This window comes from Balaenoptera physalus (genome assembly GCF_965194825.1).
Source record: "Balaenoptera physalus genome assembly, chromosome: 7".
In the NCBI taxonomy this organism is placed as follows: domain Eukaryota; kingdom Metazoa; phylum Chordata; class Mammalia; order Artiodactyla; family Balaenopteridae; genus Balaenoptera; species Balaenoptera physalus.
In genome coordinates this window covers 96087775-96101826 of record NC_138886.1, presented here as the reverse complement: position 1 = coordinate 96101826, position 14052 = coordinate 96087775, and the positions used below count along the sequence as shown (strand labels likewise).

At 42.1% G+C, this 14052-nt stretch overlaps 2 protein-coding genes across 4 annotated transcripts in view; one reads left to right on the top strand and one right to left on the bottom strand.

Annotated features, from left to right (window-relative positions):
* The window catches only part of LOC309664473 (uncharacterized protein), a 107058-nt gene extending 98325 nt beyond the window's left edge, over nt 1-8733 (top strand). Inside the window, exon 3 of the mRNA XM_082469985.1 lies at nt 7866-8733. Coding sequence (XP_082326111.1) covers nt 7866-7985 — 120 coding nt within the window. The 3' untranslated portion in view covers nt 7986-8733. The remainder of the gene's footprint in view (nt 1-7865) is intronic.
* LOC309664436 (cyclin-dependent kinase 20-like) overlaps nt 1-14052 on the bottom strand; it is a 51644-nt gene that overhangs the window by 20595 nt on the left and 16997 nt on the right. The window contains exons 7-9 of one of the 3 annotated variants that reach the window (XR_014265749.1): nt 9308-9471; nt 8740-8858; nt 6028-6215 (exon numbers count right to left, since the gene is read on the bottom strand). The exons of 1 other annotated variant lie outside the window; for it this stretch is intronic. Coding sequence is in view for 1 of the 2 variants with exons in the window: in XM_082469873.1 (XP_082325999.1) it covers nt 9439-9471 (33 nt within the window). In the remaining variant the exon portion in view is untranslated. Of the gene's footprint in view, nt 1-6027; nt 6216-8739; nt 8859-9307; nt 9472-14052 lie in introns of those variants that run through there. One more of the 3 variants, XM_082469873.1, reaches the window with a different exon arrangement.

The following is a 14052-nucleotide window of genomic DNA, read 5'->3' as shown; positions in this document are numbered from 1 at the left end:
GAAGGCAGGCCTGGCCATCTGGTGCAGGAGGAAGTAGCTTCCTGTTGTCCTCAGACCCTTGCCACAGGCAATGACACTAGAGCAGGCCACCCTCTGAGTAGACAAGAAAGGGAATTCTCTCGTGGTATAGAGAGCACTGCCACTGTCCCATGCCACACGGCCCACCAGAGCACTGCTGCTGCCCGTACCTTACCGGGTGTCCCTGATAAAGGACAGACACAACAGTCCACACAAATGGTTGACCTTCAGGCTGTCATCTCAGTCACCTTAGCCCTTGATGCCCCAGCAAACAACCAGCATGTTTACACTCTTTGGCCACTGCCAGTGGCATGGCCATGTGGCCAGCCAACGCAGAAACTAAATTCTCATCCAAGCTTTCCCATTTGGGAGGAAGACCTCAGGACCTCTTGCCCCCCAAACACCCCAAATATAAATGATAGTCACACATGTCTGCACATAGCAGGCACTCCTATCCCCTTTGGAGACCCAGACATTACCAACAGTGACCAAGACTCTCATTTCACTTTAAAAAACACACAACACCAAGCTCTTGAGCAAGTCATTCAAGAGAACTTCCCTTCATCTGCCAATTTAGAACGCAGGCCTCACAGAGGACCATATGGCCTACTTATACAAGTTCAGGTTCAGGGAAATGAAACATGCACCTGTCAGTCATCAAACATCAGAAATGCATCATAATAACTTACTCCATTTTTGATGTTTGACAGCTGATAGCCTTTAAGGACCACCCCCCCTCTCTTACCCCAGGGCAAGCTGATAAGAAAGGGGCACCTGCAGAGAATTCACACCAGTAAACCCTGGCCCAGGGTAAGAACCCCACCTCCCAAACCACAGGGAAAGCCAGAGTCAGTAACTCCTCCCTGCTTCCTCAAGCCATTTCCAGAGCTGCCTCCTGGGAGCCCACCCTGCTCTCCCAACAAAGTCTCATTATGTGAAAAATTGACCTTTTCACTCCCACTCGCTGCATGTGTGGCATCATCAGTCTTGATAATGAGAACTAAAATGTTGCCTGCCATATCAGTAAACAAAGGATGTTGCAGCCATCAAGCCATCATATTACAGCCACCGGAGGGTGAGCCCTAAGGGAACCCAGGATGTAGACAAATGGGCTGCTCACTGCCAAACCCTCAGCCACTGCCGCAGCCCCTGGCTCTGCCAGTGTACCCTGAGGAAACACAGGATGAGAAAACACAGGATACTGGCCCCAGATATTTAAGGTGCATATCAAAGGAATGATTTCAGTGAGCCCAGGCTCTTGCATCTTCCCAAACATAGAAAAGTGCTAAATTCCATAACTTGAGAAATCTGGTTTTCTTTTATTAACAGTAATCTTTTGATGTTCTGACTACCTGGTCTTTCGTTGAGAATCTCCTATATATCCTGGCTCCCCACCCTTGCCTCTTCGGAACAGTTTCTGCAATGTCATCTGAGATGCCATGTCTCGGGCCTGCAGTCCTCAGAAAGTCCACCCAATAAAACATAACTCTCAACTTTTAGGTTGTGCATTTTTTTTTTTTCAGTCAACAATAACCAAGCCACATTTTGGGTCAGGTTGATCCTGCCCCCTATGGTGCAACCACAAAACACATTCATCTTCCTCTTATGATTTAGAAGCTATATGCTGTATACTGTTCTTCTAGGAGTTAGACGAGAGATTACTATTTGCAGCCTGCCTTATAAAGTATACTGCTAATTGGTACATTTAATCTTCTCCGACAATTCAAGGAGCTTAGACCTTTTAGTTCCTCATAAACCTCCCCTAGCCTAAATGCTAAAGTCATGCATTTTATTTCTACATATAGTTTAAAGTCCACAAGGCATTGTTGTTGCTGTTTTATACAGTCAATATTTAGATTTCCTCATATTTACCACTGTTGCGGCTCATCGATCTTTCCTGCTTCTCTGACATTTCGTCTGTGATCATTTTCCCTCTGCCTGAAGAAGTCTCATTAGTATTACACCGAAGGTCATTTTACTTCCTCTCGCTGCTATTAAATACATTTTTCTTAGTCTTCAGTTATCTCAGTTCACTCTGATGGGTCTATATGCAGATTTATTTTTATTTACCCTGCTTGGCGTTTGCAGGGCCTTCTTGATTCCATGGAGTACTGTCCTTAGTCTATTTTGGAAAAATCTCTACCATCATCTCTTCAAATGTTTCCTATGCGCCCCTGCCTCACCTACTCCTAGGATATAAAATAAACAAATACTAAAATTTTTTCATGGATCCTTTATGGCCTCGCCATTCAAAGTGTGGTCTATGACCTGATAGCATCAATATTCTCAAGAAGCTTCTAAAAACTCAGCATCTCAGGCATCCCCAGGGATCCACTGAATCAGAATCTTCATTTAAACAAGATCCACAGGTGAGTCACATCCCATTCAAGTCTGAGAAGCACTGGTCTCCATCTCTCAGCCTCTCTTCCACATTTACCACTCCTCGTCTCCCCATTCCATTGTAGATAATTACTTTTATCTTCCAGTTCACTAATTCTTTCATACTCTTAACTTCTTAATTGATGTATATAATACACATAGAAAATTGCACAAGACATAAACATAAGAGCTCAGTACATTTTTACAAAGTAAATATTCATGTCACCACCGAAGTTAAGAACACTGCCAGTGGCCCACAAGCTCCCCCCACCCACCCCAGACTTTTGTGGGATTCAACTGTCCACTCTGCTATTAAATTCATCCGCTGAGTCCTAACGTTTGTTATTCAGTTTTGCTACTCCAGAATTTCTTTCTACTTGGTTCTTTTCCAAATCTGTATGTCATTTTTCACGGCTTTAAGTTCTCTGTTGAAATTTATCTCCTTGAGCAGGGCAACCACAGGTGTGCTAGTGTTTGTGTCTATTAACTACAATATCCAAATCCCCTGGGGCTCTACTGACATTGTCAGCTGTTTATCCTGCAGGTTCTAGTTCATGTTATCTTTTTTTCTTTTTTATGGAGTATAGTTGACTTACAACATTGTGTTAGTTTCAGCTGTACAGCAAAGTGATTCAGTTATACATATACATATATTCATTCTTTTTTACATTCTTTTCTCATACAGGTTATCACAGAATATTGGGTAGAGTTCCCTGTGCTATACAGTAGGTCCTTGTTATCTATCTTATATATAGTAGTGTGTGTATTCGTCCCAAGCTCCTGATTTATCCCTCCCCACCACGTTTCCCCTTAGGTAACCATAAGTTTGTTTTTGATATCTATTAAGTCTGCTTCTGTTTTACAAATGAGTTCATTTGTATCTTTTTTAAAAAAAATTAGATTCCACATATGAGTGATATCATATGATATTTGTCTTTGTCTGACTTACTTGACTTAGTATGATAATCTTTAGGTCCATCCATTTTGCTGCAAATGGCATTATTTCATTCTTTTTTATGGCTGAGTAATATTCCATTGCATATATGTACCACATCTTCTTTATCCATTCCTCTGTTGATGGACATTTAGGTTGCTTCCATGTCCTGGCCATTGTAAATAGTGCTGCAATGAACACTGGGGTGTATGTATCCTTTTGGATTATGGTTTTCTCCAGATATATGCCCAGGAGTGGGATTGGTGGATCATATGGTAGCTCTATTTTAAGTTTTTTAAGGAACCTCCATATTGTTCTCCATAGTGGTTGTACCAATTTACATTCCCACCAACAGTGTAGGAGGGTTCCCTTTTCTCCACACCCTCTCTAGCACTTACTGTTTGTAGACTTTTTGATGATGGCCATTCTGACAGGTGCAAGGTGATACCTCATTGTAGTTTTGATTTGCATTTCTCTGATAATTAGTGATGCTGAGCATCTTTTCATATGCTTTTTGGCTATCTGTATATCTTCTTTGGAGAACTGTCTGTTTAGATCTTCTGCCCATTTTTTGATTGGGTTGTTTGTTTTTTTGACATAGAGCTCCATGAGCTGTTTGTATATTTTGGAGATTAACCCCTTGTCAGTTGCATTATTTGCAAATATTTTCTCCCATTCTATGGGTATCTTTTTGTTTTGCTGATGGTTTCCTTTGCTGTGCAGAAGCTTTTAAGCTTAATTAGGTCACATTTGTTTATTTTTGTTTTTATTTTCATTACTCTAGGAGGTGGATCAAAAACGATATTGCTTTGATCTATGTCAAAGAATGTTCTGCCTATGTTTTTCTCTAAGAGTTTTATAGTGTCTGGACTTACATTTAGGTCTTTGATCCATTTCCAGTTTATTTTTGTGTATGGTGTTAGAGAATGTTCTAATTTCATTCTTTTACATGTAGCTGTCCAGTTTTCCCAGCACCACTCATCAAAGAGACTGTTTTTTTCTCCATTGTATATTCTTTCCTCCCTTGCCATAGATTAATTGACCATAGGAGCGTGAGTTTATTTCTGGGCTTTCTATCCTATTCCATTGATATATATTTCTGTTTTTGTGCCAGTACCATACTGTTTTGATTACTGTAGCTTTGTACTATAGTCTTCAGTCAGGCAGTCTGATTCCTCCAGCTCCATTTTTCTTTCTCAAGATTGTTTTGGCTATTCGGGGTCTTTTGTGTTTCCATGTAATTTAAAAAAAAATTTGCTCTGGTTCTGTGAAAAATGCCAATGGTAGTTTGATAGGGATTGCACTGAATCTGTAGATTGCCTTGGGTAGTTCATATCATCTTACCTCATGTGCCTACTTATCTCTAAGTGAGTGCTGAACACTGTATTTGAAAAGAGAGGCCTTGGGAGTTGTTAACCTTCTCCAGAAAGGATTTTCATTTACTCCCAGCCAGTAACTGGGCAGCTGCAGCCAGTTCAGGGACTGTTTACTTTCAGACCACCCTCACTCTTAGGTTGAAACTTGATAACCCACCCAACGTAAGAGGATTCACAGGGCTCCATTCCTTGGTGGCCCTGCAGTCCAACTTTTGTCTACTTGGCTATTAAGCTCTGCTCAGCCCCTTAGCTTTGTAGTAAACATCTCCAGGGCAAAAGCAGCCCCATTGTTAGGCTCAGCACTTTGATTTCTGCCATCTTCTGAATCTTGGCCTAGAAACCGTTTGCTCTTTTTAGCTCTCTGACTTGATATATATTCTAATTTTTCTAATTGTCCTTCACTGACAAGTATGTGTGAATCATGTGCTCTACCATTCCCAGGAGAGAAACTTAGTGGCTTCCTCTTCATCTACACAATATATTCTCAAATTGCTCTGGAGATGTTAATTACACTTATTCCAAAGTCTTCTTTAAACAACTAGAGTTGTTTATGTGAAATCTGTTTCATCAGGTTTTACTTTTTTTGTTTACGAGCTTAGTTCTTTTACAGAGTTAGTTCTGTTTACATATGAAACTGTTCCTGGATGTCTGCTCATCTTGATATTTGGGATGCCAGTTTGCCCACACTTGCAAAGACCTCCTTCCCTCCAGGAGGAGGATACTGCCCCCAGGTGAGAGCTACTTCCTCAATCTGCCAGCTAACACCCACTTTTGCCATTTCTCTCTGGCCAAATGCTCCCTCTCAATGCCCAAGAATCACCTCTAAAACAAATGTCCTGGCAGCAGAAGGCCTTCATCATCTGAGGCAAATGCTTGCATTCTGTCAAACATGCCTCAGTTTTCCTTTGAGTTGGGCCCTCGTGGAGACTTGAAAAGGGGGAAAGAAGGGTGAGAATGCAGTAGTGAGAAGGAACTGCAAGGGGAAGAAAGACTATGAGTAGGACCAGGAGACAGGAAAGCAGGGGCCCGTGGACAAGAAAACACAGGCAGCCCACAGGGCTGGACCTCACTCTGAAGGGGTGAGAGGCTGCAGAGATGGGGCCAGGTAACAGGCTGTGGCACACTAGAGCCGAAGGGGGATGAGGAGTCTGCCCTCCACGTGGCAGGCAAGGAGGAGCTTGGGGGACCGAGCAGAATTATGTGGTCACTTGGTCTGCCATGTGGAGGGCCTGGCTTGAAGTGCCACCTGGCACAGTGGTCTGGTGCCAGGTCCACAGACCCTGGGAAACAGCAGAGGTTCCTGAGAGCTGGGTCACTCACCAGCAGGAGGGGGCCTTCTGGAAAGTCACAGTATGTAGGCAGGCAGGAGGCTTGCTCACACCCGTTCTCTGCTTTCCATACTTTGATCAGTCCCTGCTCGTCCACGGTGACAACCAGTTGCAGCCGAGGGTAAGTCACCAAATTCACCAGAGCTGCAGGCTGTAGAGGGCTCGACAGATCTCCGTGCCCTAGGCAACAACAAAATTAATGTAACAACTCACATAGGGCCCATTTATTTCCTAAACACTTATTATTTTCATTCATTCGACCATCACCCAGTGCATACTGGGGACATGTAGGTGTAAAGGATATGATCCCCATCCTCACAGGCTGCACAGCATGGTAGGGAACACAACACAGAAGCAATGTTCCACCATAGAGGAGACAGGTGTGTCCTGGAGGAGAGCAGTGGCTGAGCGTGGGTGTTGAGACTGCCTGGGGTTGGTGCCATTGCAGGGGGATTGAGGGTGGGGTCCTTCATGTGCACTGGGCACAGGATGTCTGAAGCACTCCCAGTGGTTACCTATGGCTCAACTGAAGAAGGCTGGGCAGGGAGGCAGGACCCAACACTACCCACCCTGCCCGGGATCTGGGCTGTGCTTGGGACCTAGGCTGTGCTGGGGACCTGGGCTGTACTCAGGACCTGGGCTTTGCAGGGCTGCATAAAGTGAACTTCCACGTGGAACGTCTCACTTGGTCCCCAAGGAACCCAGGTTTACAGATAAGCTAATTCAGCCTTGTGGTTGTAAACAGTTTCTGTTGCATATCTGCAACTGCCCTGCTCAGAACATGCCCTTCCCAGTGGTGTACCCAGCAGTGCCACCGCAGGCCAGGCCTGGCGAAGGCCCATGCCCTGTCACGGCCATTAGCACAGAGGAAAATGACTGGTCCGAGATGGGCTGATTCCCAGATACATGGTCTCTCCCAGGATTCTGAAAGCTAGAACAGCGAGGTAAAGAGCCCGGGTCCAGCAGGCCCACGGCACATTAGGATAGGGCGTCAGAGAACCAATCCTCTAATTGCTGTTTCTGAGTTTCTCAGAGTTGCCACATGGGGTTTCTTTCCAATTTGGAGTTATTACGGTTCTTTTTCTATCAGGTGTTATCATGTTAGCATGATCTTTTTCCAATCATGATATTCCAGTATTCTTCCATTCTTTTCTTTCTTCCCCCTCACATCAACAAATCAACAGTTGGTTTCTGTTGCTTAAACAGCTAACAAGACTATTACTAGTAGGAACTCGGCACCGGTGACTGGGTCATGTCAACTAGGTCTCGGAGAATACACATTATTCACCAGTGGCTAGTAGTATGGAAGTGGGCAAAGAAGCAGTGAAACTCCCCTTCCCATTTCAGAATAGAAAGTAGCAACCAGGGGAACAGAGCGCAGAAACAGGCTACATACTGCATGACGCCAACAAAATGATTGAGCTTTCTAAAAATAAAATAAGATTGGAGATGTGTTCACAAAGAGGATTAAGGTTGGCAAGCCAGGCAGAATGGGTGCAGAGGGTCTAGCCCTGTCTAACAGTCCCACACTGTGACCAACGGACCACACTAGAGTTCAACAAACCACAGCCTGCAGCCAAACCCAGCCCACTAACCATTTTTGTATTTTCGTTAAAAAAAAAAAATCAAAGAATATTTCATGACACATGAAAAAAACAAGAAACTCACATGTGAGGGTCCATAAGTACAGTTTTATTGGAACACAGCCACTCCCTTTTTGTTTACTTCTTGTCTACAGCTGCTTCTGCTTTTCAGCCACATAGTTAAGTAGTTGCAACAGGACCATGTGGTCTGCAAAGCCTCAAATATTTGCTCTCTGGCCCTTTACAGAAAAGGTCTGCCACCCCAGCACCAAAGCTCTTTATGTTCAAGTCAAGACCTTTTTGTTTTGGCAACTATGGAACCTCCCAGCCTTCAGGTCTTCTTCCTGCCCAAGAGCCCCTCATCTAAGCCTGTGTGGTCTCATGTCCACAGCCTAAGGGGGGTCTCTTTCAGGGCAACACAACTGCAATGAAACAGAGACCAGCCACCTGCACCCATCAGTCACCAGAGACCTTCACTCGAAATTATAATGTCAAACATCACTGTATATGAGGAAAATAAAGCAGGTGGAAGAGAAAAAAAACATGATAAACAAATGAAAAACTGACCATGGAGGAAAGACATATGATGCAAATAACTGTATCCTTTAAACAACAAAAAAGAGCAATCAGAGAATATGAAAATGGATAGGAAAGCTTTTTAACAATTAGTACCAACCAAGTCCAAAATACTAATCAAGTTATCGAGGTTGTAACACTTAAGTTTGCAAGTGGGGTGAGTAAAAGCTGCATTATCTGGGCAAAACCACCCAGAGGCTGGCATTGGCTCCAATGTGGACATCACAGAACTGGGCATGGCAGCTGTCATCCCCTTGCATAAACAGCCTCCATCAGGCACTGCAAAAATGCCCATCTCCCTGAGGCAGGACAGCAGAGAGTCAAAGGCATTTGCGATCAATCAGACTCAAGTCTGAAGTGTGACCTGGCACAGCGACTGAGCCTCCTGCAGCTCAGATTTCTCATCTGTACAATGGGGCTCCCACTCCTAACCTCACAAGTTGGCTGTGATGGTTAAAGAGAATAAAGGCAAAGGGCCTCGCTAAGACTGAGGACATAGCAGCATCTGGTCACTTCTCATCCTGGCCCCCTCCTGGACAGCTCACCTCTTGCAGATCCCAGGCACACACGGTGCCATCTGACGACACGGTGCACACCACGGACTTCTCCCGCCCATCAAACCAGTACTCTTTGGTTGAGATGTAGGCCAGCTCATCTATCTCTCCTGAAAGAGAACACAGACTTGCCTTAAGCACACACATGGATGCCTGGCATGTGAACATTCAACTTGGTGAAGGGGAGGCAGGCAATTCATTCCTCTTCTCTCTCAGGAGCATGACAGGTGCTGATTCTGGGGACAGTGGTGGACAGAAAGAGCTGGGACCTCAGACTTACAATTTGGGTATCATGCCCAGGACTGCCTACCACCCACCAGCCATGTTACTGTGAACAACAGTTACAACATCCTTATCTCTTAGTTTCTGTTTCTTTCTACTCTGAAATAGATGTAATGATCTCTGTGAGGATCAAATGATAACACAGGTATAGAACATAGCAGGGTATGTCCTCATTATGTGGCATTTTCCAACTAATTGGCTGAAAAACCAAATCCCTAGAGATCTGACCAGGGAAAGAGTGGGAATGCACAGAGTTACCACCTTCCCCACCCCGTACCTTTGTGCCCAGCAATGGCTTTGCAGATAAAGTCCTTCTCTGGCCACCCAGATTCCATTCGGAACTCCAGCTCGGATCAGCAGAGATAGTACTGTTTTCATGTCTGTGTGCCCAGGGTCGTCTGGGAGGCTTTACAGGAGGACCAGCGTCTCAGACACAGCTGCCTGAAACAAAGACCCACAGTCCCAGGCAGAAAAGGAGTCATTAGAAGGTGTTTTGGCATCAATAGGCCTAGCTTTGATTCCCAGCTTCACCATCTACTAGCTTGGACAACTCACTTTGCCTATGTAGGTCTCAGTTTCCTCCACTGTTAAATGGGGATAATGATATGACACTGAACGAGTGCTCACCACGTGTCAGGAATAGGTGCTTTTCGTGTTTCCAGTCAATCTATATAACAACCCCATAAGGTAGGTCCTCATCTCCATTTTAGACATGAGAGAGAGGTTAAACAACTAACCCAGGGTCATGCAGCCTTGGTCATGCAACTGGAACTCAAGAGTCTGCATTTTTTTGAAGCCGCCAACTATTGTTGAACTATTTCTCCCTTCAATTTTGTCAGCCCTTCATGCATTTTGTTGCTTTGTTATTAGGTCCATTTACATTTATAATTTTTAGATCTTCTTGATGGATTGATCTGTTTATTATTATAAAATATCCTTCTTTGTCCCTAGTAACACTTTTTGTCTTAAAGTCTGTTTTGTCTGATATTCGCACAGTCATTCTAGCTCTCTCTTGGTTGCTGTTTGCATGGTATATGTTTCCATTCTATTATTTTCAACCTGTATCTTTGATCTCAAATGTGTCTATTGTAGACAGCATATACTTGGATATTTTTAATCCCTTCTGCCAATCTCTGCCTTTTCATTGGAGTGTTTAATCCATATATATTTAATACAACTACTGATAAGATAGGATTTACATGTCATTTTGCTTATTTCTATGCATTTTTCCTTCTATTCCTCTATTACTGCCTTCTTTTGTATTAAGTATTTTCTTGTGTCCTATTGCCGTGTCATTTCTTCAACTGTATATTCTTTTAGTTCTTAGTGGTTGCCTTGGGGATTACTGGATAAAAATCTTAATTTATGACAATCTAGTTTTGATTAATATCAACTTAATAGTATCAAAAAACTTAGCTCCTGTGTAGCTCCATTTTATGCCCCTCTCATTCATGCTGTTATTGTCATACAGATTACATCTTCATACATTATGTACCCAATGGAGAGTCACAATTATTGTTTTATGCAGTTGTCCTTTAAATCACATAGGAAAAAAGGAGTTACAAACAAAAGAATTCATTTATGTTGCCTTTTATATACACCCATATGGTTACTTTACTGGTGCTACGTCTTCACGTGGATTCAAGTTCCTGTCTAATGTCCTTTCATATCAATCTGAAAGACTCTCTTTAGTATTTTTTGTAGGGCAAGTCTGCTAGCAACAAATTCTCAGAGCTTTTGTTAATCTGGGAATGTCTTAATTTTCTCCTTCATTTTGCTAGATATAGAATTATTTATTTATTTATTTGTTTATTTATTTATAATCAGTCATCAATTTTATACACATCAGTGTATACATGTCAATCCCAATCGCCCAATTCAGCACACCACCATCCCCACCCCACCGTGGTTTTCCCCCCTTGGTGTCCGCACGTTTGTTCTCTACATCTGTGTCTCAACTTCTGCCCTGCAAACCAGTTCATCTGTACCATTTTTCTAGGTTCCACATATATGCGTTAATATACGATATTTGTTTTTCTCTTTCTGACTTACTTCACTCTATATGACAGTCTCTAGATCCATCCACGTCTCAACAAATGACTCAATTTCATTCCTTTTTATGGCTGAGTAATATTCCATTGTATATATGTACCACAACTTCTTTATCCATTTGTCTGTTGATGGGCATTTAGGTTGGTTCCATGACCTAGCTATTGTAAATAGTGCTGCAATGAACATTGGGGTGCATGTGTCTTTTTGAATTACGGTTTTCTCTGGGTATATGCCCAGTAGTGGGATTGCTGGATCATATGGTAATTCTATTTTTAGTTTTTTAAGGACCCTCCATATTGGTCTCCATAGTGGCTGCATCAATTTACATTCCCACCAACAGTGCAAGAGGGTTCCCTTTTCTCCACACCCTCTCCAGCATTTGTTGTTTGTAGATTTTCTGATGATGCCCATTCTAACTGGTGTGAGGTGATACCTCATTGTAGTTTTGATTTGCATTTCTCTAATAATTAGTGATGTTGAGCAGCTTTTCATGTGCTTCTTGGCCATCTGTATGTCTTTGGAGAAATGTCTATTTAGGTCTTCTGCCCATTTTTGGATTGGGTTGTTTGTTTCTTTAATATTGAGCTGAATGAGCTGTTTATATATTTTGGAGATTAATCCTTTGTCCGTTGATTCGTTTGCAAATATTTTCTCCCATTCTGAGGGTTGTCTTTTTGTCTTGTTTATGGTTTCCTTTTTTGTGCAAAAAAAAAAAAAAAACAAAAAAAAACGGAGCGGGAGGAATCAGACTCCCTGACTTCAGAATATACTACAAAGCTACAGTAATCAAGACAATATGGTACTGGCACAAAAACAGAAACATAGATCAATGGAACAAGATAGAAAGCCCAAAGATAAACCCAGGCACCTATGGTCAACTAATCTATGACAAAGGAGGCAAAGATATACAATGGAGAAAAGACAGTCTCTTCAATAAGTGGTGTCAGGAAAACTGGACAGCTACATGTAAGAGAAGGAAATTAGAATACTCCCTAACACCATACACAAAAATAAACTCAAAATGGATTCGAGACCTAAATGTAAGACCGGACACTATAAGACTCTTAGAGGAAAACATAGGAAGAACACTCTTTGACATAAATCACAGCAAGATCTTTTTTGATCCACCTCCTAGAGTAATGGAAATAAAAACAAAAATAAACAAATGGGACCTAATGAAACTTCAAAGCTTTTGCACAGCAAAGGATATAGAATTCTTCATGACAATCTTTTTCTTCCCACACCTTCAACAAATCAGCCCACTCCTTTTTGGGCTCCATGGTTTTTTATGAGAAATCAACCGTTACTCTCATTGGGGTTGTCCCATACATGATGAGTGGATTCTCTCTTGATGCTTTCAAGATTCTGTCTTTGGCTTTCAAGTTGGATTATAATGTGTCTCGACATGGAACTCTTTTGACTTTATCCTACTGGCAGCTCACTGAGCTTCTGGATGTGTAAATTAACATTTTTCATCAAATTTGGGAAGTTTTCAGTCATATCTTTAAATACTTTCTACTTTCTTTCTCCTCTCATCTGGAACTCCCTATTATGTGTTGCTTGCATGCTTGATGGTGTCCCACAGGTCTCTTAGGCACTATTCATTTTTCTTCATCTTTAGCTTCATTGCATTCCTCAGACTGGATAATCTCAACTGACCTATATTCCGGTTTACTGATTCTTTCTTCTGCCTGCTCAAATCTGCTCTTGAATTTTTAATTTGATATTGTACTTTCCTACTCCATAATTTCTGTTTAGTTTTTTTTTTTATAATTTCTCTTTATTAATATTCTCTATTAAATGAGACACTGTTCTCATACGTCCCTTCAGTTCTTTTCACGTGGTTTCCTCTAGTTCTTTGCACATACTAAAATAGTTGATTTAAAGTCTTTGTCTAGTAGGTCTGATGCCTGCGCTTCCTTGGGGACAGTCTTTATTGTTTGCTTTGTTTCCTGCATACTAGCGACACTTTATTTCTTTGCATGACTTATAACTTCTGTTGAAAACTGAACATTTTAAATAACATAATGTAGAACTCTGGAAATCTGATTCCACCCCACCCCCGGTTTGTTATCATTGCTGTTATTATTTTTTGTTTGTTTAGTGAAGTAACTGAAAAGTTTCTGAAGTAACTCTGAAAGTCTGTAGTCTTTGTTATGTAGGGCCACTTATGTCTCTGCTCAGTTAAATTAATGTGCAGTAATGAGAGGACAGAGGTTTCCTAAATTTCTGGAACCACTAAGTTTCCTAGTCATTGCCAAAGGCTCTATGTGCAGGTTGGGGCATGTGTGCAACACTCAGCCAGGCAGTTGACTTCTCTGCCTTAGTCTTCACTTCCTGCTTCCACAGAACCTCAAGGTTAACCAGAGGTAAAAGTTTAGAGCCCTTTTATATCTTCCCTGAGTTAGCACACAGCCCTGCACAAGCACTTGGCCTTCTAGATTCCTAGGAATGTGTTGGAGCTTTCCAAAACCCCTAAGGACATCACATTCCCAGCTTTTCCTTTTAAACTCTTTGGTTAGCCTATTGTTTCCTTAACTATCATTCATCAACTCTGATTAAAGACTAATTAAAAAGTTAATCAATTCCCTTTAGTTGTTTTGACAAATGCCCCAAGGTAAAGGTTTTTCACATTGGATGAACACCAAACAAGGTAAAATACAGACAGCTTACACGTGAGCTCTTCCAGGAAACACCAGACAGGTCGAACAATGACAATTCTCTGGGAATAAGGCTTTGAAGAATCTCTCATCCCATTCTTACCCTTCCAGTGACTGCGGCTCCTGCTTTCACTGTGATTGTGAACTGTTGGTATTCAAGGCTAACACAAAGCTGGAAGGTTGTTATGGGAACAGGGCAAGTGAACACTTGCTGCTCTTACTGAGAATAAGCCATTTTTTTTCTTGAATAAACATTTCCCAGACTACTGTAAGTCTCTGGTTAATTTCCAGAGTTCTGTAAAAGTTGATT